This window comes from Taurulus bubalis, assembly GCF_910589615.1.
Source record: "Taurulus bubalis genome assembly, chromosome: 8".
Lineage (NCBI taxonomy): Eukaryota > Metazoa > Chordata > Actinopteri > Perciformes > Cottidae > Taurulus > Taurulus bubalis.
The window spans coordinates 8,547,935-8,572,721 of record NC_136596.1 but is presented as its reverse complement, the minus strand read 5'-3'; the positions used below and the strand labels follow the sequence as shown (position 1 = coordinate 8,572,721).

General features: G+C 40.5%; 1 protein-coding gene across 2 annotated transcripts; it reads right to left on the bottom strand.

Moving 5' to 3' along the window:
- Window positions 1-2,451: 2,451 nt before the first annotated feature.
- Window positions 2,452-24,498, bottom strand: egflam (EGF-like, fibronectin type III and laminin G domains; the record flags this gene model as incomplete). Of its 2 annotated transcripts, XM_079222387.1 has the most annotated exons (26): window positions 2,452-2,603; window positions 2,705-2,808; window positions 3,379-3,462; window positions 3,888-4,031; window positions 4,170-4,248; window positions 4,368-4,391; window positions 5,420-5,600; window positions 5,824-5,940; window positions 6,742-6,853; window positions 6,957-7,200; window positions 7,616-7,741; window positions 8,045-8,234; window positions 8,537-8,681; window positions 8,975-9,075; window positions 9,160-9,260; window positions 9,493-9,680; window positions 10,162-10,409; window positions 10,496-10,608; window positions 11,811-11,876; window positions 14,022-14,188; window positions 16,267-16,402; window positions 16,512-16,629; window positions 16,840-16,866; window positions 17,357-17,443; window positions 19,785-19,894; window positions 24,393-24,498. In XM_079222387.1, the coding sequence occupies 26 exons, from the start codon at window positions 24,496-24,498 to the stop codon at window positions 2,452-2,454; spliced, it is 3,270 nt and encodes a 1,089-aa protein (XP_079078513.1). The 2 variants fall into 2 exon arrangements, with proteins under 2 accessions (XP_079078513.1, XP_079078514.1); XM_079222388.1 differs by lacking the exon at window positions 11,811-11,876.
- Window positions 24,499-24,787: the final 289 nt, after the last annotated feature.

Genomic DNA, 24,787 nt, shown 5'->3' with positions numbered 1-24,787 from the left:
GTGCTGTGTCATCATACCTGGTAAGTAGCATTCTATCAATTCTATTTTATTACAAATGATTCATATGATTGTATTCTCATAATTGTGTCATACGTTATCTCCTATATTCTAATTGCTTGTGTAATTGTTCACAATCATCGTATTCTATAGGTGACGCCAGGTACATGGTACATGGAAGTGGTGTCAATGTCTTATGAGGGATGTATGAGCCAGTAAATGTGGCTTCTAATGGAGACTTACTGCTGAGCCAAATATATATAATTTATGCCTGTTATTTCAGTACACGAGCCACATTGTTCAATCTCAAACTGTTGCTATGCAGCTCACTGCTGACCATTAGCCATTGCTGGCTAAGCTCCAAAAATTGTAGATACTCTGGTCAGTGCTGACCTTTGACCTTTGCAGTACTTTGATTCCTCTACTCATTCATGGTAAATCGTTGATCCTCTTCACCTTTCTGTCATGCTCCTTGTTATCTCTTACCCGTTTTGTTCCTGCTTGGAAAGTAAACTTTTTGGGGGAAATATTAGACTGTGGTTTATTTTTTTCCTTTTGGGTGATTTATCTTGTTCAGGGCAAATGCCCCTCAATTACAAATCTCCCTGTCGAGTCCAAGCGCCAAAGACTCTGTCAAGACTTTTCTTCATCTGACTTGTCTCTCCTGACTGAAATGTTATTTAACTCACTGAATGTATTTGTTTCATTGTGGATTGTACATGTAAACTTTCAAACTCTCCTACAGTACTCTTTTCATCATATACCAAATGGTTACACTAGTCTACCCTTCCTTAAATTACTTCTTTTCATTTTTGAGGGATTATTATGGGTCATGCTGGGCTTAAGGTTGACTAGTATCCTTGGAATGAGCACACTCAGCCGTGGTTGTTCCTGCTTGTCCCGTTTCAGCTCGACTCAGGCCAGTTCCTCTGAAGAAATCTGGATTAACTTGCATCACTAACGAACAACGAGCATAAAGGATCTTTAGACACATATGGCGACATCCCAGATGCTGCACCAACATCTTCCTACAGTCTCCGGTTAACGGCCATTTAACGAGTTTCAACACGTGCTACATGTTGTACAGTGGATGCTCAAACCCATGTCACTCATGCTCATTCACATTAATCATTCACACGGTGGATTTTATTTCACGAGCCTTTCAGACTTGACAAACTTGTTGAAATGTCACAACGACCACTGACTTTCTTACATTCTTTTCAAAATAAATTCAAGAAGTAAATTTGTGTAATAACTGACAATTTATTACAAGACTTGTACTGAGCTAAAACTTACAACCAAGGTGTGTGGGCCTCATCATATTTTCACATTGTCGTCATTTGTTTTGGGGGGGGGGGGGGGGGGAAACAACAATTAGGCAAGCAGTTAAGCAAGATCCAATCGAAAGCTTGCAGAAGAAATAGCTGGAACATTTGCAAAATGTTCATTTTAAGCAGCACAGCTTAGGCATTGATACAAATTTGACCATCTTGCACCACAAATGCTTAAATAAGAGATATATTATCTATTTTCTCTAGTGTGACAACAAAAGTTCAACTTGAGGGCTGACGTCCACAGGGCGGTGGTTTGTGTCAGATGATGTCATGCACAATTTCTCCAAGATTTTGGCTGCCTCCCCGTGTCGACATCAGGCTTTCATGTGACTAGAATCTGAGAGTTCCTAATAAAGGAGCATGTAAACTACAAGGAGTGTATACAGAAACAAATGTAGTGTGCAGCTGACATCTCTTCGCCCTTCAAAACTAGCAACCTTTAAAAAAAAAAACTGACATCAATCAGACTTTAAAGAAAAAAAAAGTAGTCTACAGACTGAAAATACGGCACAAACAATAATAAGAGTGCAACAAAAACAACAGAAATCCTCTATGGCCAAAAACTTCTACAAAGACATTTATCTCTGCTAGCTGCTCTAGGTCAGGTTCATGAAGAACTTGTGATGACTCTTGATCCCTTGGATCACTTGGTTCTTCCAGCAATCAAATAAGGATTTACAGTAGAAAAAAATAAAGATACGATTGGAATCGTCCCATAAAAAAAAAAAAAGAATTGTCCTTCAAAAGACCTTCATTACCCATAATGCCTAAATTCACAGGTTATTTGTGCTTTGTAATATCCATGGTGTTTCTTTTTTTTGCTGTAGCCGTGTTTCGAAAGAGCAATTTATCAACAAGTTGTTTATGTTCAAATTAAAACGTACAACTTGGCAGGCTAAAGTTGGTTTAAAAACTTTTCACCCAGGAGCCCCTTTAATCTTCTCGTGACTCAGAGTAAAATTGTCGTTCGTCTTTTCGCACTTTGGGTTTGTACCATGTCCGCCCCCTAAATAGGAAGGCCAAAATGTTATTGGTTCAAGATGACAAATCAGCCGGTTGCGGTGTTCGCTCCACTTGAAAATGTTGCGGAAAACGCACCTTCACGTGTTCAAGCCATGTGCTAGTTGGAGCAGGTGTTGATGTTCTTGCCGTCAGCAGCGTCCTCCACTAGTGCTAAGTGATAATCAGTGGAGAGTGTGAAGTGGGACACGCAGCCCACCAGGCCTCCCATGTACTGTCTGTTTGTGTGAAGAGCAATCTCCTTCATGCCTCCTTCAAGGAGAGAACATACGAATGCAGATATTAAAATCACTGTTTGATCTGCAGTACATATTCAGCAATGTATGTGATTGTGAGTGGAAAGCACCACATACCAACATATAGGGGTCCGTTGATATTGAGTTGTCTCATCTTTCCAGGTGACCTGCCTGTTTTTGCTCCATAGTCATCCACGGTCAGCTTCCCTGACTGTCCATCCCTGAACAGATAATGAGATGGAATGTTACTTTCACCGTTGCTTTTTGCATCCCCGAAGTACGTATTAAAAGAAACCAAATCTGAAGTCCTTAAAAGGATGTCCTTGGGGGTTTTATTTTCCACATGGATTGAAAGTTAACTTGTCTCTGAATGTCCTGGACAGGACAGCAGGCTACCAAATTACTTCGACATGAAGCTGCAATAATCCATATCAACAAAGGATCAAATGGCATATATGTAATGCGATGTGTGGAAGGGGTTGATCATTGGGAGGAAAACACAATCTGTAATGGCACAACTCTACAGTTTTCCTCAGGGAGCATCTTAGTATATTTTAGCTCATTGTTTACTGTTTTCATTCATAACTGTCTGCTGGATGTGTAAAAAAATAACTGTTTGCTAACTTGTTTGCATCTGTATATCAAATCAACAAGGAGACAATGTCAGCTTGTTCTGCTGCCCCCAAGTGGACAAATAAAGCAATTGGTGCATCTTTCCTGTGAGTTGCCAAGTGACACAGATGTTGTGATTACCACAGTGTCTTTTTGATGAGGATGTTTTTGAAGCTTACCTCACAGCTTTGACTCTGTGCCACTTTCCATCGGTAAAGGTCCCGTTGACAGCGATGTTAGCCGTACCGCTGCCCAGGTTATAACTAGAACAACATGGAAACACGTGCAAGGAGTTTAGCTGCTTTCAAAAGGATGGGTTCACATTTGTACCGTACTGCCCAGATACAGCCTGGTTCTTCTGCAGGTCATGGTCCTGCCCCAGACTTCAGGTCTTTTTTTAGAGCTGCCTCTACTGGGTGCTTAGCTCTCCCTGCCCTTCGGTGGGATCAGCGTCTCTCCCCATCATCCTCATCCTCTTATTGCACCAAACTTTCTTCTCTTGCTCAAATCTGACCTTTTCCTGCTTGCCGTGTTGTCAAAAAAGACAGGGAAGAGCGACCATGTGGTAAGCAGGACTCGTACACTGACTAAAAAGAATTCTCTATTATAATGTATTTCTGTAGGAATAAGTTGAGACACTTACACAGGTGTTTTTATTGTTTTCGTCCTGTTTTATGCAAACACTGACCTGAAGATTAATGCACCCTCCTGAAGCCCCATAGACAGCAAGTCACTGTTGGGTCTCATCGGACTGTCTCCTCGCCAAAGCAATAGGCCGTCCTTGGCTGTGCTCTTGAAACGCATGAAAAGATTGGTCCTGGACCCAGACACCCTAAGCAAATAATGACAAATTGACTTGCAAGCGTGATTTAAAATTGTTGCTGCGATAGTAACAACATTAAAACTTGAAGGTGGGACATTGTATCTGAACAAATCTGAAACCCCATTTCACACTAATTTCACTCCAAACCTTTTCAGGATATCTCTGTTGTCATATGTCAGATAACTTCGGCCGATGAACTGCGGGATCTCAATGGCTTCAGTCACAGCTGGGCAGAGAAAACATTGTATTTACTTCATAGCATCACAAGGTGGCAGCGTCCGCTAGTATCTACTGAAATCGGCTAAACTAGAACGCTGCTTTTTGAATTCATTAAAGAAAACTTACTGTTCAAACAGTAATTCCCACACTCTGATCAGTGAAAGCATTAAAAACAGAGAAGGCATAGATCAACTGAAGGGATTATGTTGTCCAATATATCATTTTATATGCAATTACATGATTAAAGAAAACACATTTAATCACTGAGAAGAGGAAATCATGCCACATGGTTATGTTATTACACACAAACAAAAACAGTCATCATTCATTTCTTTGCAATTGATTAAAAAAAAAGAATGTTATTTGCAATTTCTGTTCTTTGTGCACAAACCACTAAGTGTGGCGTCTAAATGTATACTGGTAGTACTTTTTGGTTTCATTCGGCAAAAGAGAGACATGCCAAAACAGATTTATATTTACTTCCAGTCCTCAAAAACACATGGCAACAGCTCAAAACACATCTTTTGCTGTGTGTAAACCACACACTGATTTCAGTTATATTTATCATTCCATTCCATTATCCAAACCGCTTATCCCATTTGGGGTCGCGGGGGCGCTGGAGCCGATCCCAGCTGTCATTGGGCGAAGGGGGTTAACCTAGACCGGTCTCCAGTTTATCACAGTCCACATATAGAGACACACAACCATTCACATTGGTGCATTCACACCTATACGGGCAATTTTAGAGTCTCCAATTAACCTAAATTAGTCTTTGGACTGTGGGAGGAAGCTGGAGAACCCGCAGGGAACCACAGAGAGAACGTGCAAACTCCACACAGATGAACCACCTGGCACCTCTTGCTGTGAGGTAACAGTGCTAGCCACTGCACCACCGTGTTACCAGTTATATGTATCATCTAATACCTTTTTATGGTTGCTCTTTAATCACGACACACCAATCAGTGAATTGGAAGTTATTCTCCTGCTCATCAGTGCAGTGTCCTGACCTTTGCCATGTGCTGGAAATTGTTTAAACTCAACCAAAAACTGCACTTATTTTATAACTGTCTTATAGTCACAGGATGTATAATATGTATACAAAATAAAAAAGACCCCTAAAAAGTTACTGTGCTAAAAAAAAAAAGCCAGTTCTGTGAAAAGACTGCTGACCAACTGACCTTTCTGGCAGTGCCTCCCATCATACCCTAGGGGGCAGTCACACTCATAGCTGTCCCACTTTGGCCTGCAGGTCCCCCCATTGGCACAGGGACTTTCCACACATGGGTGAGCTGAATTTGCTACATTAACTCCACCAGCGGAGCCAGTTGTTATCGGGATGGTGCGATCGTTGAGTATCAGCTGTTAATGTCAAAATAAAAGCAATCGACGAGGAGGAGGCAAGAAAAGGTATAAATATCTGACACAAATCTATTAAAAATGAAAAAATCACATGTACATAAGGATGCGCTGTATGTATCATGTTTCTTGCAGTGCTGAATTTGAAATGAATGACAAACTAATTGTATTGCCAAATACAAAATTAAAGTTTAAGTACAGGTGTTAGATGTAGATATGATAATACCTTCTGAATAATTCCTGTGAAGGGCTTTATCACACCTGCTGTCCTCTTGGTTTTATCATATTCTGGTACGCCACCAATATAAAGAGGTGAGCTGCAGTTGATCTGAGTGAAAGCTCCCTGAAGAGCAAATCAAACAGATAGATATTAGTTCATCATGTCAGTAGTATGTACAGAAGAAACAAAGCAAGGGTCTTTTGTATTTCAGCTAGAAGCCAGTAATCATATATAACAGAAATGGCAATTTATAGACACAGTTGAAGTTCAAGCACCAATCAGGAAAGAGAATACATAATTGCATAATAAGATGAATTTGTGAATGCACCGCCCAGACATTACAGCTCCTAATGAAGGAGGTATCAGAGTAATATTCAAAACAACAAGGATAATCTCAAGGTGAAAGAGAATACATAAAAGTTACTGCCCAAGACCGGAAACATATGAAAACAGTGGTTTAAGCTACCATACAGAATAATAAATAAAGAACCCCACCACTGTGCTTGAATGGCCAATTCTGATGACTTTTAGCTGAAACGTGTTTGTTTTTGCCAGCAATAAATAAAACAAATAAGAAGACCGTTTATCTCTGAGCTTTTTCCATCACATTATTATAAATGCCCTCATGTGGACGAAGAAATTGTTTTCATAAGCATTCTATTTGGAAAAGTTCAATATATCAAAAATTGATATCTTTGCAAATGAATAGATGAAAACATTAAAGCAGGTATCAGATGTAAAAATGAGTTGAATCAGAAAGTTTGCTCAAGTGATTGGGGACAAAATAGACAGCCATGTTGCTTTGCATCTGCTGAATTTGTAATTACACCACCCAGCAGAACTTAATAGTGTACAAAGACACCATGAGTGAGTGTTTTGACATTGAGACATAATGCAGATTCATGCAACACAGAAACCAAATACCTCAGCGATTCCTTCTATTGGCCTCTGACTATCCACCTGGAGGATGCCACTCTTTGCTGTGCGAGACACCCTCAGCTCATGCCATGTGTCCATACTGATCTTCTCTTCACTCCTGTAGCAGAGATCATCACACACAGTATAGGTCATAGAGTTAAAATATAAAATGAGAAAGTTAAGGAGACAGAGAAAAGCATGAAAGTGCATCTATTTCGCACCTTATTGTAGCTCCTCCAGAGCCGCAGTCAAATCTGAACTCTACATATCCGTCCACGAGGTTAATAGCCAGGAAGTCTCCACTGCCTGCGTCATCACTGTACAGGAGCGTCCCGTCGGGCATCAACGGCCGAAACGTCAGCTCAAACTCCATGAAGGACAGATAACTCTGAAAGGACTGAGGCCAAGGGATGACAGCGTAGGAAAACGCAGTCTCATTGAAGAGAGGTGAGGAGAGTGAGAAAGCTGAAGAGTTGGGAGAGAAGCCATGAAGAGAAAAGAGCAAGAATGAATGACAGAGGTAGGATTTGGGCCAAGTGGGGAGATGAGGTGTGATTAAGATGATTGAGAGTGAAGAGGAGGAAGAGGGAGAAGATGATGAGAAGAGAAAGGACATGGGAGAAGGACAGAGAAAGTGGAATGTTTCTTTGTGTGAAAGCTGGTCTAACATGCAATCAATCCCTCTGCCTCAGTACAAGACATAATGATCCTCATTCCCACCAATTTTCCTTCATATTGCATTCAACTGGTCAGTAATTACCTAAAAGGTTTGGGGAACAATCTGTGACTATCAAGTAAAAAGAAACCACAAAATGGATTGGTTCAAACAACATAAGATCTCTTTGTAGGAGTGAGACATAGGAAAGTAGAGTTGACTTACTCTCTTCACAAAGTGCTCCCCGGAAGCCGAGCGGGCACAGACAGATGAAGCCGTCGGCACGGTTTGCAAAGCAGACTCCACCATTGGCACAGCTGACCAGGTCACACACGCTGTCGCTGCACTCACCTTGAGACGAGGAGATGTGAGGTGATTAGGAAGGACTCGGCATATGTATCTGTTTCAGTGCTTTTATTATTTCTAGTAACATTCTTACTCCATAACTGGTTGTATAAAAAAATGGTGAAGTCCATTCTGTTGCATTATAGAAAGTATACATTACAAAGTCCTAAAGGGTTTGCTCCGAAACTATACTGTATATCTGAGCACCAACGCCTGAGAAGAGAACCGGTGCATTATGGGTAACATGGGTAAGGATCACATACCGCTGGCAGCAGTCACACTGATTGCACATGCCGTACGCTTCCTCACCTATGTCAGCTCCACTCAGAGCTCTGCCCAGAGGCCAAGGTCGGATGTCAGTTGCCTTGTTGTTGATGGTCAGACTCTGAATGCAGCCAAGAAAGCCATGATTTATCCCTGTCGCCCGGACCAGCCAATAAGCACTCGGGGATCCACCCACATACAGCGGTGAGCGGAAAGTGATCTTAGTGTACTGGCCCTGAGAGAGTGAAGAAAACAAAGTGTGCTTGATCCTTTATTACTTAAAAAACTCTTTGAGTATGGTCAACTGCCAGAATGGACTGAAAGGCAATGATGTCCACAATGCCTCATACGAGATTCATCCAAGCCACAGTATTTAAATGAATTAAATATTAATAAGCCTTTCCATTTTGTAAGATGTACTATGCTTCACCGAGTCACATTCATGCACAAAACCTTTCATCTAAATGTCCTAACTGTGACATTGTGTAAAAACAATAAAAATATGAGCGTTTATCTTGTTTCCTGTCTTGTTGTTACCTGCGAGCGGCCAGATATTGGGGTGTCGTTGTCCATGCGCAGCCAGCCGCTCATGCCGTCTCTGAAGACGGTGACCATGTGCCACTGACCGACGACAACGCGACTCTCACTGACTATCTGAGCTGCTCCTGTACCACAGTTAAACCTGAGGGGAAAACAGACCAAATATTAGAATCTCACTCTTTTCTAAGACAATATAATATATATTCTCTATCTGCTTGTTCTATGTGAATATATATGTGAAATATTAAAAACACATTCTTCATGGCTGCACCATTGAATCAAATAGATTTACAGAATTATAGATGTATTCAGTTTTCCTCTTTTGAAGGCTTTATCAAAAAATTAAAAGTAAAAAAGTAGTTTCTATTTGCTGCTTTTATGACCTGCCAAACCTTTGAGTGTCTCAACCAATAAGAGAGTCCCTGTTTTCTTCACCTGTAGTGAAGCTTGCCTCGCACCAGAGCCAAAGAGGTAAAGTCTCCTCGGCCATGTTCGTTCTCTCCACAGTATAGCAACAAACCGTCCTCAGCGTCTGCCTGTACCACAGAGAAACTGTTTAAAACTCCTCACCTTTTATGAGTGACAAAAATCATCGGGGGGGAAAAAACAGGGTGCTTTACCTTGAACTCGAAAGAGATCTGAAAGGTCTGGAAAGAGTTCTTCAAGGGTTCAAAGGTCATGTGAGAGTAGCCAAAGAACCTTGGAAAGTTCACAGACACCACTGAAGGAGGGATAAAATCATAATACATTTTAGAGATGGAGGTACAAAAGCATTACGCATTAAACATTTTTTGGGGGTGGGGTTGACTTTTTTTGTAGAGAGAAGGGACGACATGCAAAGTGGATTGGACTTGGATCCGCCACGGTCAGAACTGGCTTTGGTATGTGAGAAGCCTACTCCAGCAGCCCTCCACACTTTTACAAAAGCTTATACCCAACTACACTTCTCTCACCTTCGGAGCAAGTGTCCCCTCTTCGCCCGAGGTTACAGTGGCAGCGTGAGCCTGCACCGTCGTAGTCGCCGAGACAGAAGCTGTCGGGGGGGCACACAGTATCATCGCAGGTCAGGTCGTACACACGGGGTACCTCTCCTTTCCAGGGGGACATGGTTGGCGGAGTAGTGGTGGTGGCCAAAGTGACACTAAGGCGGATCAGAAGAGTTAGAAAGATAAGCTTAGCGAGTGCACAGTCAGTGGTTTAACAAAAAAACAAGCATTTCAAAGTGAAGCATAGTTCTGTGTTTTGGGGAAGAATCAAACAGCCCAAAGCAAAATGTTCATCGCAATGCAGAGGTAGTTTGGCCACCCTAGAGTTGCAGTAGTTAATAATGTGCTGTCCATCACAACCAGAATGACAGCTTTAAAATGATGTGACATTTCGCTGCTACATTCTCCATCTATTATCAAATAATGAAGTGGAAGAGCATGAAAAAAAAAAAAATGTCGGTGGCTTTTCGGAGAAAACCGAAAGCCGGGAGAGAAAGCAATAAGTAAGAGGAGCCGCAATAAGAATCATGATTTCCTTCTTGATACTCCTGTTTTTTCCCTCCTCCACAGGGAAACTCAACATTTCATCAATCGGAGACAGATTACTTCGGTCTTAGATTGAAAGGTACATCTTACCTGGTAGTGGTCAGTGGGGCAGTAGTTGTGGTGTCAATAGTGGTGCTGGGCTCTGAGGTGGTTGAGAAAATCAGATCTGGGAAATCTGGGAGGATGGGCGAGGTGGTGGAGGAAGCTGGAGGGGCAGTAACGTTGGGAGGAGCGATGGTGTTCATACGGTAAACAACGTTGCGGCCAGATGGCGGATCAGGGCGTGAACGGAGCTGGGACTTCCTGTTGTCCTGCTTGATACCTGGGAATGGCTTCAACTAGGAAGAGGATGATGATTTACAAGATTAAATAAGCCTAAAATGTGTTAAGTATTCCCGTCCTGCTGTGGTATCTAATAACCCACCTCTTCAATAAAGATATCATAATCAGAGTCGTCAATGTCGAAGCCATCTTCATCTTTGATCCTTGAATCTGTGAAGTAACGGCCGTAGTCACCGCTGCCAACATCTGATGCACCTGTTCAGAATGTCAATGAAGACACTTGATCTTTAGTACATGTCATTCAAAGTTCAAGGGCAGTTATAAAAGATACATGAGGATTGCAGTGGCGTGGTTAAAGGGTTAAACAAAGGTAGTTGAATAATGAAACAGCCCGTTAGTAAATATGTTAAATGTATATCAGGGATGCAGATCATCAAAGCAGAATGATGCATCCAGCTATATAATCATTCAGATTGTTAAAGTAGCTTGTGGTGGCAGGGGCGTGGTTAGCGCAGGTGCAGAGGGGTAGGGGAGAAGCGACTCAGGGAACAGGTGCCGGGATGAGTTGTGATCAGTGTGGTCAGCCTCAGCTGTGTGCAATTGGTTGTGTGTGTGTGGGGGGGGGGCTGTGTCTCTAATATAAGCAGTGGCTGAGGAGGAGTGGGGAGGTCGCAGAGACGGTGGAACGGCGGACAGTCGAGGGAACGACGACCCAGCCATACCTGCACATTAACTGTCTGAAATAAAGCTTATTACAGACCTGCCAAACTACAGTGTGCTGCCTTCTGTGTTCCATGTGCCCGGCCCCACGTTGGGCACCACTGTAAGGATCCCTGTTACCCCACCAATCTCGGGCAGCACAAAGAAGGCAGCACACTGTAGTTTGGCAGGTATATATTTATATTGGAGACACCCCCCCACACACACACACACACACACACACAACCAATTGCACACAGCTGAGGCTGATCACACTGATCACAACTCATCCCGGCACCTGTTCCCTGAGTTGCTTCTCCCCTCCCCCTCTGCAGCTGCGCTAACCACGCCCCTGCCACCACATAGCTATTGTTACTTTTGCAATTTGAAGGTGGAAGAACGTTTGTGAGTGAGAGTGGCCTCTGACACAGGTGCTCCTTTGTTTAGTGTATCAAACTTAACACAACATCAAATGTACCGAATGGATCAGCAGCCAAATGTGTTATGTAGAGGCTCCTAGTTTCTACTTGAAGAACATCCTCATGTGGGATATTTCTCATCACAAAATTACAGCAAAATGATGATGCTGATGAACAGGGCCCCGACAACAAGCAACAATGGTGTACAATTCATAGGAAAGATGCACAGATGAAGAGACGGAAGAAGGACGCCTGTGGTTGTGACAACATGAAACATTTCACTGATGCTGGGAGACAGACATTCAATAGAAGAAACAGCTTCTGGCCCAGCGGGTCTACCTGTTAGGCTGTACCCAGGCTGCTGAAGCACGTACTGAAACATGTCTCCTCGATACACAACAGCAGCTCATGATGTGCAAAGACAAAGCCAGACAGTGAATACGGTGAGCAGAGCAACGAAAACAAATATTCCTCTAAATAGACAGGCAATTATGTCCTTGAATAAGATAAATACAAGTAATTCATTCAAATATACATTCAGAAAGACTACTTGGACTTGACATACATGTGTATGTTATGTATCTGTGATGGGCGTTATAATATTATATGTAAAATGTGTATTTTACTCATATATATGTTGTTCATTTAACTGTATAAATAAATAATGAGTCTTAAGATGCTAAAAAAAATCCTTTCTAGAAAAAAAGTATAAAAGGATGGAACAACCATAGCATGTGACACCTCCCTTGCCATCTACTTTACCTGGATAAAGCCTAATCTTAGTTTATATAACAAAATCTCCTCTTGTCTCCTTGCACCTCCACCTCCCCATCTGCAATATCAAATACTGCATGTTTACCATGTTGTTAGGCAAATGAGGGAATTGAAAGGTATTAAATTGTGGATTGATATCAAACTACTTAACAATATAGAAAACCCTTTCAACAAAACAAAGATATCATAGAAACCTGACTATTAAGTCTGATTGGTTATAAAGTGCTAATTAACACGGCCTAATGAGGCCTAATGAGTGCTGGTGTACGGGGCTGGGGGATGCCCAAAAAAGCCCTCGGCAAACTAATCTTCTGTTGTGTAACAATCCCCCCTCTGTCCAACTGCATGCGCGCGCACACACACACACACACACACACACACACACACACACACATATATACACACAGAACAGTCATCGAGAGAGCAACAAGAAAAGTATGTCAGTCAGTCAAGCCCACCCCCGCTGTTCAGTCAAGCAGCGGTGCATTGTGTGTGTGTGTCTGTGTGTGTGTGTGTGTGTGTGTGTGTGTGTGTGTGTGTGTGTGTGTGTGTGTGTGTGTGTGTGTGTGCATCCATCAGGGGTGTGGATGGGCAGGGAAGGGGTCTGGCATCCCGTCCTTAATCCTGTCTGATGAGACTCGGACGTAACCCGCTTTCATCCCCTGCTAAGAAACCACGCTTGTCTATCTTTTCGTTTCTGTCCGTCTGTCTGTTTCCCTGTGATTCTAACTGGCTCATTTATAAAAAAAAATCAGAACAAGATCTTGAAACCTTTTTCCCTGTCTGTCTTTCTAGCTCTGTCTCTGAGCAGCCTCACAGGACTGGACTGAATTCAATCAGAACAGTTTACAACAGTTTGACAGCCAACATAGCGTGTGAAGCCGAAGCTGCCTGCCCAGACGGCTTTCTAGAGTCAACAGTGTGGTGGTCTGTAGATCACAAAGAAAAAAAACGCCTAGATAATGTGATTGTGTCTACATGGGCATCTTATTTCAACAATCATATCTAGACATACTCCTAAAGCCTGATATGCACAAATATCCACTCACACACGAGCACAACAGTATGCCCATAGGTAGATTGTTTGAATTAAATGGTCCTCGGCCCATTAAGACATTGCTATTACTGCATGTATGCATGTGTGTGTATTTGTACTACAGACCTGTGTGAAATTGTGTGTGTGGGTTTTTAATATCAATCAGGCCTGATCATCCCCCTCCCCCAGCAGCCGGCTACATCAAAAGTATTAAAGTAAATGATTCTGTTGCTCTACATCTCCATCATCCAGCTCCACTGACACACTGCCAGGTGCTGTCCTACATTCAAGTCAAATTTATTTTATTCCATAATAATGATTTGACAAAGACCAAAAAAAAGAAGAAATATGCCTTAAATCATCGGCTCGATATGTTCATTTAGAAAGGTAGACTAGAATCTGGTTGAGGAAAGATTTTGATATAATAAAGTTATGAGCATGAATAATGCCTCTACTGTTGGTTCACAATGCTGGGAGAAAAATATGAATGTTTCTGCAGTAACGTCGGGATGTAAACATTGTGGTTGAACATGATAAATGCTTTATTGTGAGGATAACTTTGGCGATGGAAAAAATAAGCACAGTTTGTTTAGTTCTGTGTGGGTGTATTGTTGAAACTAAACGGAAACTGACTTTGTTTTGAAATGTGGTTGAAACCAGACTAACAAGGGAGCTGAGACTGAGCTTTCCTGGCTGTCACATCCCAGCTCGTTGGCACAGAGATCAACGTGCAGCCTTACCGAGAGTGCGCACGGGGCTGTTGATGTGGCTGGGTGGGCTGACTCCGTGCAGGTTGGCTGCCCTGACAACAAACTGGTACTCTGTTTCCGGTAATAATCCCTTCAAAACCATGGAGTTCGTCTCAATGGGCTCACGGATGTACGTCCACTCTGTGTCCATTTCTGGCCTGTGAAAAACAAGACGTATAGAAAATATATTGTTTATTGTTTTTTACAGATTCTTTTTTATTCTCAAAACATCTTCAAAGTTATTGTAAGTGTTTTCTAGAACATTTCTATATTACTAGAGAGCTCTGAAGAATTCAACGTCAACTCATTTGATTGAAATGTTTTTCTTTCCATTGTTTCTATGTTACTATTTTTGAGCCCCTTCAAGTCTTAAAAGCATAATTTTCTGCTTTTCATCAGTGTTGAAAGGTTGAACCAAAAACAAAATGATGAACTCCTGAACTTGAATCTGTTCTGCCTATCATCTCCAGCTGCCATATTCATGTGCTGATTCTGGACGCCTGGAGCCACAACTATCTGTTGAATAGAGTCATCTTCACCACCGATCAATGTCTCTCTTCAGCAAAGCCTCTTTTGCTAAGGGTAGAAATATTTGCCTCTGAGATGGCCCTTTTGTGTTGAAAATGCCCCTGCATGCAAAAACAGAGTCTGATTCATGTCTACTCTGTCACAGTACGTGACAGTTTCTCTGCCTCCGTCTCTTTCTCTTTGTCTCTCTCTCTCTCTTTGCTCAGTCTCGGGAAGTAAACGCCGCACCACAAAGCTTGTTTCCTCTTCTATCTTTACTTTTTTTTCTTCCTTTTTTACCAATTCTTATGTCATTATGTCTTAGGTCATTTTTTTGTTATTCATATCAGACACAATCAGAGGACTCCATGCAAATTGGTTCAGACCTCCTTGACATTGCAGCTGAGGACTCGTCGAGACAATAGAGGCCCTTTGTGTGTGTGTGTGTGTGTGTGTGTGTGTGTGTGTGTGTGTGTGTGTGTGTGTGTGTGTGTGTGTGTGTGTGTGTGTGTGGCCAACACTACAAGATAGAGAATGAAATTCTTTCTTTCTCGTGTCTCTACTGATCCTCATGTCAAAACACAAATGGTTAGATCAAGCAGACCAGCAAAGGCCTCACAAAATCACAGCGTTGTGACGAGGGAGGCTGGATGTGCAGCTATACATCCCCATTAATGCACACATATACATGTTTGTAAAGAACTGTAGCCACCAAGTGGGTGATTGCTTCTGCTTATAAATGTAAATGTTCAAATCGAAAGAATTATTTTAACATTTTGGGAAATACACTTTATTTGCTTTGCTGCTGAGAGTTAGATGGCACTCTCATATTTGCTTATCAATTTTGGAGCTAAAGCCAGGAGTCATGTGGCTTAGCTTAACATAAATACTGGACGCAAGAGGAAACAGCTTGTCTGGCTCACTTTACAGGTTCAAAAACAGGCCTACTAGCACCTCTAAAGTTCCAGTACACAACTCCTCATAAAATCACAACTTGCTGTTTCCATGTTTCAGTTTGTATACAGAGTAGACAAACGAGGTATAAGCTGTTAATTAGTGAGCTTTTAGGCATATTTCCAAACCTCCGTACAAAGCCAGGCTAGATGTTTCCCCCAGCTTCCTGTTGTTATGCTAAGCTACGTAAAAAAGCTTTTAAGTATATTTCCCCAAATCCCAACTGTTTTCTTTTATACCCATATTTGGATTAGATGGTACTGCTTGTCTTGTGCATCATTTTTGTTAAATTTAGTTAAAAATCTTAGCATGTTGACTATATATTGGGCTTGATCTCAATGCTTGGCCCCACAACAAACATGTGTAATCATTGACCCATCAAACGATCTGTGTGGTCAAAGAAAACAAGGCAAAAAGCTGTTTGAATTGTCCACCTCTTTCAGTTTTGTCCAAAGACTGACGGCTTGTAAATTAGGAGAAAGAATAGGAAGATTAAACCAGTCGGGCTTTTTGCTCTGCTCTCACAGCCGGTTATGAAACACCACTTTTCACTTCGGCCTGTTCTTTCCCAATGAAGTGGCCACTTCAGACTGCTCTTCACCTGGTAAGTGTCTATATGGGCGGTGTTGATGATGTTTTAGTGCAAATGCAGAGACCTGTAAATATAAGTCTGTCAGTATTACCAACAACATTAAGCTGGTGAGGTCGCAAAAAGCCGGTTTCATAAACCTTAAGCTTCATTAACTGCTTTCTTGGGCTTGATCACTTAACTGACCTGATGTAAGCCACCAGGAAGTGAAGGACAGGTGCACTTCCCTCGTTTTCTCCTTGCTGCCATGACAACGCCAGCTCTGTGTCAGATACAGCCATGACAACAGGCTGAGTGGGGGGTGATGGGGGCATGCACATGTCTAATAGCACATGGGAAAAAATGTATTCCGTTAAAGATAATAACAATAACGCATTAGAAATAATAGCATCCGCTGTCAAATGGATTCCTACTACTCACATAAGTCTTACCATGTGGCGCAGTGCCGATGTCTCTAGGCATGCTGGGTCTACCCTCCCCTGCCCAACCATACGCTCCAACAGTGACTCTGTACTTAGTGTTCACTTTAAGGTTACTAATGTTCACATCCTAGAAGACAGCATGGGGGTGTGGGGGTAGCAATACAAAAATAAATAAAGAATGGTTAGAGGGAGTGAAAAAAGACAAGAAGCAACATGAAAGGAAGGAACGGTGGTGGTAGAAGAGTGGGAGATGACTAAAGTGGAAAGTAAATACAAGCATAATAAGAAAGCAGTGACATGGTTCAATTTAGTAAGAAAAGGGATAAATGATACTCACAAAGCTTGCTTGTCCATCAAATTGCCCCTTTTGACAAAATAGCAAATAAATAAATGTTAAATCCACAAAATGTTGCTATTGAAAGTAAAAAAGGATTTTGAAATATTGCAAGATTGGATGGCTTGATATGGATTTAATGATCATTATAACCACATAGTAAAGGCTCTAAGTATTCTGTATATTATTATTTTCCAATGAAAATATCAAAAGCAACAGTCCCTTGTGTCAATTTGTTTAAAAAGTAGATGTAAAAAATTTTAAGTAAAACAGGTTACAAATTTGTAGATTTTTAAAAGGCACTAAATAATTCCCTAAAAAAGCTGGGTTCTTCAGTTTTAACTTACATTACCAAAACAGATGTAAATTGTTCATTTGGGTAGAACTATTTTCAGCCGCAGACTAATACACATTTGGTGCTATAGTATAAAAGCATCAATACAGTGCATGTGGGATCATATTTAAATAAACTATTAGGCACATAATGAAGATGGAAATAGTTAAAAGTCTGTGTACTCACAGTGGTCAGCATGTCCAAGCTGAGAGGCACCTCCATCAAAGACTCTGTACCAATTGAATGGTCATTCCTCATCTCTGTGTAGAAGACCTAAAACACATACACACATAGTCAAAGAGAAAGACTCAAACAAATACATATTTGAATGAAAAAGCCTCAGATTCATTCATTCAAAATCTAAGCTATTTTTGGCAGGCATTCATAAATCTCATGTTTGAAAAAATTATCCCATCAGCTTTTAGCTTCCATTATCAAGACAAGGCTGTGACAACGTCAACACAGCATAATTAGGAGTAAATACTATGAGGAAACAGGATTATTTATGAACTTCTAAAGTGATTGTCCAAATGAACACACATGCTTATCAACGAGCCGCGGGGAAGCTAGGTAGCTGACTAATCCTCTTAGTGCAGGCATATGGTCATAAGCAGAGTACACTCATACTGATCCACACTTTGTTAATGTTTGACTCAAAACAAACAAAAGAGATGAAGGAAGGAAGGAAACTGGGTTATGGTAAGGCTTCATATCTCATTCCAAAAACATTAAATAAAGAAATAAAGAAACAAGTGAGCAAACAAAAAGCATGGGCACTTTCATATTACTATTACTACTATACTAGTCATATAAAGTAAGTAAGATTTTTATGTTTTAATTCAGCAGCAACAATACACAATATCTAGAGTACAAATCAGCCTTTGCATATCAATAAATGTACGTCTATTATATTTCTACCAAGAATAGCAAATTCAAAGCACAGCGTGGACCAAGACTTATAGTCGTGTGACCTTCAGGGCTACATTTGCCCTCAAAAGCAGACATTTGGCAGTGAAAGGTTTTCCATCAAAACACCAGAAAATGTTGTCGCCTCAATCCAGCCCTCAAGGCCATCTTGCTGGACGGTGGATTTGAATGGCACTTTAAAAGCAGTTGGGAAATGTGGGGACTCAACACCTTGCAGAGGGCATCCGTTCAGACAAAGTGAGAAGAAATATGGTTTTGGACATAGCTGAGATTTTGTTTGTATGTTTACCAGGTTGAAAAGCTTTCTATCAATTTTGATAAAGAGCTGTGTTAGTTATTTTAAGCCCGCTGTTTTGTTTTATTTTTCTTGATTTTCAACTGTTTTTTCTGTGTCAACACGACTGGTGCCACCTCAGACTTTCTTTAAATTTGCAGGTGGTGCCAAGCAAGAAAGCCACCACACAGAAACGGCTGCTGGCAAACCTCGATGCAATTTATATGGAGCATCTCATACTGAGACCCTCAGCTCCTTTAAAAATACTTCCCTGTTAGCTTTTGCCTTTAATTGAACCAGATTCAAGGATATTAATCAATTTCTGCATCTCACAACTGTATTTCATATCTTAACCTTTTAAAAAGCAAGCTATCTTTAGGCTTCTGCTCGAAAATTGCATACCCAAACTAAAAAGGGTTTATCTCTGCAACCACTAGGGCTATTTGAATAATTTTTGTGTTATAATGAAAGGCTACAGATGTGAGATTTTGTTCAGATGTGTAAATATCAGTCTATATGTTACTGGTTATGAGTAAATGAAGATGACACACAGCAGAAATGAAAAGGTTTCAGGTCCGCCTGGAAAAAAAGCCCTTTCCGGTTGATTATTTATTTAAGGTAAGGTCTAAACTTCTCCCAAATCATAGCACAATATGTGAACATTCTCTCTGCAAAGGTTGACTTTGATAAAGCGAAGCAGAACAAAGTTAGAGACGGTTTTAGTTCAGAAAATTCAGGTGTCGTCTCATTGGGGCCCATTGGGGCCCATTTGAATACTATTTGAATTATCTCATGTACCAAACCATACATTTCACTTGTATATTACTTACGGTGTTCAATACATCCAAATACAGCAGTTTTGGGCTTTTATAAAAAAAAAAAATCATAAAACAACCTATGATTTACAGCAGGGGTGCCCAATACGTCCGATCAGTCGATCACAGAGGTAGAGCAGATAGATCGCAAAAAAAAACAGTTTTATATAACAACATCCCTAGGGGGGATTGGTTTTAAACTGCACTGCAACTTGTATTCTATTTTTTGACTGTTTTTAATGTTTTAATGAATGTCCTTAATTGTTTTTAATCTAGTTTTCTTCTACATTATGTTTTAATGCTTTTATGTGAAGCACTTTGAATTGCCCTGTTGTTGAAATGTGCTGTACAAATAAACTAGCCTTGCCTTGCGACTATCATAAACAATGTCTTAAGTAATGGAGGAAATTGAAATATATGTGCTTAAGTAACCCATTACACGTGTCATAGAAAGATCATGATGGTAACAGCTAAACAGCTTTTTATCACAAATATGTTCTCATCACCACTTGAGCTGTCACATAGAAATGAAAATAATACATATATTATTGCTATCTCTGCGTTCTCATTTAAAGTAAAAGTCACAGTGGGTGGTTACCTTGTATCCAGTGATGGTGCTAACATGTCGCCGGGGCATCTTCCATCGTACACTAAAGGCGGTGCAGTTGACGGTCTCCAGCTGGATGTCTAGCGGAGGACTCAGGCGATCTGGTTTGTACAAACACACACAGAAATGATCAGTGAGGGCGACAGAAGATATAAAGGTTAAATGAGTCATGGAGGTAGCCAAAAACTCTTTATTTTAATTCTTAGCTCTGATAAATTAAAGAACCAGAGACGATTAATGTTAAATGTACATGGCGGCTTCAGACCAGACAAATGTTTACAACATTATAAGAGTCTTTAGCATGCCAGCATTTTACATTTAGATCGGCATACAATTTAAGACTAATTCAACTGGATAAAACGTAAAACTGTTCAGAAGTAGGGGACTCTGAAAACATTAATAGCACCAAACAGCAGACTAGCTGGTGAGCCCTTTGAAGCCAGAAAAAGGTTTACTAAAGATGGAATACATTTTGAACACACCTTTTCAACCTTATCATTGTGAAAGTTATTTTTAGAATTATTGAAAACTAATTATAGTTGTTCAGAATAAGGGAGGGAAAAATTGCCTGCCTATTATATGTAAACAATTTAGCTCCATGTAGTTTCAACAAATATCCAACAATAATGTGAAAACAACCTACTCTGTATTTCACCTCACAGTCTATTTGAAGAGTGACAAGGGGACCATTTAAAATGACATAAGCCACTGGCCTCTAAAATCAACTGACTCTGACTTCAAAGCTCATTATTTTCATTGTTAAATCCTGGGTGCTTCTGTGACACTTCAAGAAATTGTGATTGCACCTCCAGTGTCCAACTGTGGCCCGAAAAGCCTCTTATAGACAAAACAGAAAGAGCTCTGGAGGTGTAGCTCATCAGCACCGCTTTAATGAAGAAAAACGAGCAGACAAGGACCCTTAGAGAGTAATAACCGTATATCGTATGTCATAACATTTACACAAAGTAGACGATTGTCTCATCAAGACCATAAAGAAACGCCATAAAAAATGCTGCATAACAAAATACAGTAGATAAAGACGATGTATTATAAATTCACATTATTCATGACTTTATATGCGAGTAGATTCTTCTATGGCCTGATCTGGTCTAGTTGGACAGATTTCCCTTGTTTACACTGACATGGGGATTAAACAAAAGGTTAATATAGCAAGGGCAGACCTCTGTAAATTGAAATCTCATGCAGCTACAACACTGCTCTTTTCAAACTTTCCTTTTTCTCTTGTGACTCCCTTCTTCTGCTTCCCATGCCGACCTCCTGAATCCTTTCAACATCTATTCTGCTTTTTTTTTACCCTTCTCCCTGCCCTGCTCTTCCATTCGAGCGAGTAATTCAATATGTCAGCTGAATTCCCCGATCATCCATATCGCCCCCGTGGTGCGGGCTAGTGCAGGTACGGCTGAGCAGAACTCACAGAATTAGAACAGATAGAGAGGGAACTTCTGAGTTCCCAGGTTATGCCCAGTGCAAACTTCTGGAATACACTGGGGACCACTATTAAGAAAAAGGCCACAAGAGGCCCCAGTGTCAGGAAAAAAAAAAGCAACACACTCCGAACATATAGAGCACATTCAGCCTTTTTCAAATCCACCAAGCACAAACTAGATTAGCAAACTGCCATGATCGCCCACTTCCACAGTTCTGTGATGTTTCCTTTGAAACAACTCATTACTCTCTAAATCTGTCTTGGCGAGGACGGCAGCATGGGAAGGACCCAAACACATGAGAACAAGCAGACTAGTGCCGTTTTGATTATTTTATTAAGAAATCAAGCTTACAGGACATGAGCGCAAAGGAAGGCAGGTAACAATCTAGAACGTAAAATAAATCCAAACAGCAATGACTCTACACAGACAAACTGACAAAGAGCTGGACTGCTATAAATAGTGACTGACTAACAGGGAAGTGGGAACAGGTGTGAACCGGGTTAACGAGGAACAGGTGGTCCCAATCAGCACAGGGGAGACAATCAAAACTGGCTGAGGAATCAAACAAGTCAGGAAGTAAAACAAGATGACTAATACAAATAAAACAGGACAAAAGGGATAGAAACCAAAGCGACATAATCTAAGCTTTAACAATAGATTTTAAGGCAAATAGCAAAGATTTTAAATATTGAAAAACAAAAACAAAATCAATAATAAAAAAAAAAGACAGATTTTGCAACCAACCTAAACTTGTCAGTTCTCTCTGAAGGACAGACGATGTCATGGACACACTCTTTTTACATTACCTCACACATATTTTTTGCCATTTCTCTACAGGAATTTCTGATTACTTATTTGTTGACATATCGACTGATACCTATCTATCTGCAAGAAACTAATATTGGTCTAGTTTTAGTTCAAACTGTCCCATACAGCACCGATATGATTCAGTTTGTCGGACTAAAGCATGCGAGTATAGGGCCTTATTTCAATTGATATGGGGTTTCAAGCGGTTTAAAGCAGCTTTTTTTTCATTTATGTTGGGATTTCAATATTCTGGACCTTAAAAATGTAAGGAATCTTTCATAATACTTGCTCGCACTTGATCAACACTCGCCCAAAATTGAGCAGTCTTCTTTCAGACACACACCTGCTCTGTTGCTCTGATTTTATACCTCCACTTTCAGAGTCAGTCATGTAGAAGCACTGCTCTTTCCAGGTCTGAGTCATCCAAAAGTGACTGACCAATAAGACACATGCTGTTGTGCTGCTCTTCAGGATGGCTTTGGGAATGATATATAAACACTGAATCTGAAGGGATGAACTGTGAAATGTCATTTCCTGAAAAAATGTAAACTGTTTTTCATATTGGTTACATTTTCCTTATCTTTCACCAAACACTATTGTTTGCACTAATTAACGTGATAAAAAGAGTTTAATTTAAAAAGGCATGATTTTCATGACAAGTTAATACGTATAAATCTACATTACAGTAAAGTGCAGAGATGCTGAAGGATTCTATGAATAATTCAACATGTCATTCTAACCTGGGAGGAAGCTGTCAAAATCCTGAAAAAGTAAGACAACCGTGGGGAAAGACGTCATTCAAACTTAACTCCTTCCTAGTACAACCACTTTTGTTGTGTAAAAGGCTGATGTGATACATCTGGATGTCATCAAGCCCTCTTGACTTCTCCCCCTCCCTCTGAATGAAGTCTGAAAGACCTAAAAACAAGTACAAATGTCCCTGGAAGTCATAAAGACAGAACTGCAGCTGTCCTCTGTGTGGCAGTCACAACTATGGGGAGTTTTCTGTGCTGACAGACTGATGTAAGTCATCCTGTGGGTCCGAAAGAGTTTGGGAGAAATACGACAGACTGACAGCGAGAGAAAAAGGAAGTGATGGAAAGGAGGAAGGAGGAGGTACAAGGAAAAAACGTGGATTGGAAAAGTGTTCAGGGTGACAGAATATCAAAGATGGGAGAGAGAGAAGACACTGAGGTGATGACAAAATGCCAAAAGGAGCACATTGACAAGGTTGCTGATGAATGTGCTGTTGATCTGAGGTTGAATATATCCCTTTCGTTGTGTAAAATTCTTAAAATAAGTGGAAAGGTTTTTTTTTTTATCAACACAAACAATGTTTTAGGAAAGAAAACCCCTTTCACTCTTATCCATGCAAGTTCTGTTGCTGTGGATAATTTACAGTTTAGAGGTTAATGTGCAGTTTTGTGCTCAGGGACTAAAAAGCACCTTGCAGTGAGAGGGATGGGGATCTTTTATAAATATTCTCAGGAACATGCTGCTCTGGAGCTTTTACTGTAGAATAACCACTTATATATGAAAAGGGCAGTGGAGATTACATGATGATGGAGGGACATAATTATGAGATAGAAAGTCGAAATGATGAGATAGAAAGTAATATTTAGTAAGTGTGCATGTGCTTTTGTGGCGCTTCTGAAGCCCATGAGCACTACCTCATAATTTTGACTTTCTTATCTCATAATTTTGATATTTTACTGTTTAGTAAGTTTATGGCGATAAACGCTTTAAAATATTAACTTTGGTTATTGGAAAGCCCTCCATCATCATGTAATCTACACTGCCCTTTTCATATAGAAGTGATTATTCCACAGTAAAAGCTCCAGAGCAGCATGTTACTGAGAATATTTATGAAAGATCCCCATCCCTCTCTTTGCAAGGTGCTTTTTAGTCCCTGAGTAAAAAACTGCACATTAACGATAATCTGTAAACTACAAATTGTCGACAGCAACAGAACTTCCATGTATAAGAGTGATAGTGTTTTATTTCTTAAAACATTGTTTGTGTTGATAAAAAAAAAATGACTTTCTTATCTCATCATTTTGTTCTTTTACTGGCGGAAATAGTATGGGCTTCCATACAAGGACTTTTAAAGTCACTTTGATTTTTGTGAATGCATGCTAAAATATGATATGTGTCATTTGATAAGTAAACTGTGACGTGACACATCTTAAAAGCTGGCTTTATGATACTGGTGTAATCATACAAATAGAAAGATGAGCACAGGCTAATGCCGCCCCCACCCACAATGCTTCAATATAAAGGATTACCATTGTTGCTATTATTCCACCTTTTATAATCTAGTAAAAAAAAAAAATGTAAAACTCACCAGATCTCCGAGCATTTGATCTTCTTGCACAAAAGCAAACGCTGGCTGTGCATATTGCAAAGAGAAGTAAGTATAAAAGACTCCTTTCTTTACATGTAGATTCCATGTCTTCTTGTGGTCCAAAGTTTAAAACGGTCAAATTATCATTTTATCACACATTCAAACGCGCCTGTGACTCTGAATGTAGCTAACCCCTTTGTTGATAAAAGTTTTCACTGATAAAAAAATATCCCTTATCCAGATTTTGGCACAAATGCCATCCGAAGACAGGCAGAAACTTCCCGAGAGAAGAGGGCAGCTCCGGTTTGACACTGATAAGATTACAGTCCGCAAAAGATCAGCGGGTTGGACACATGGACACGTTAACGGACGGACAGACAGCTACTGTGTTCCAA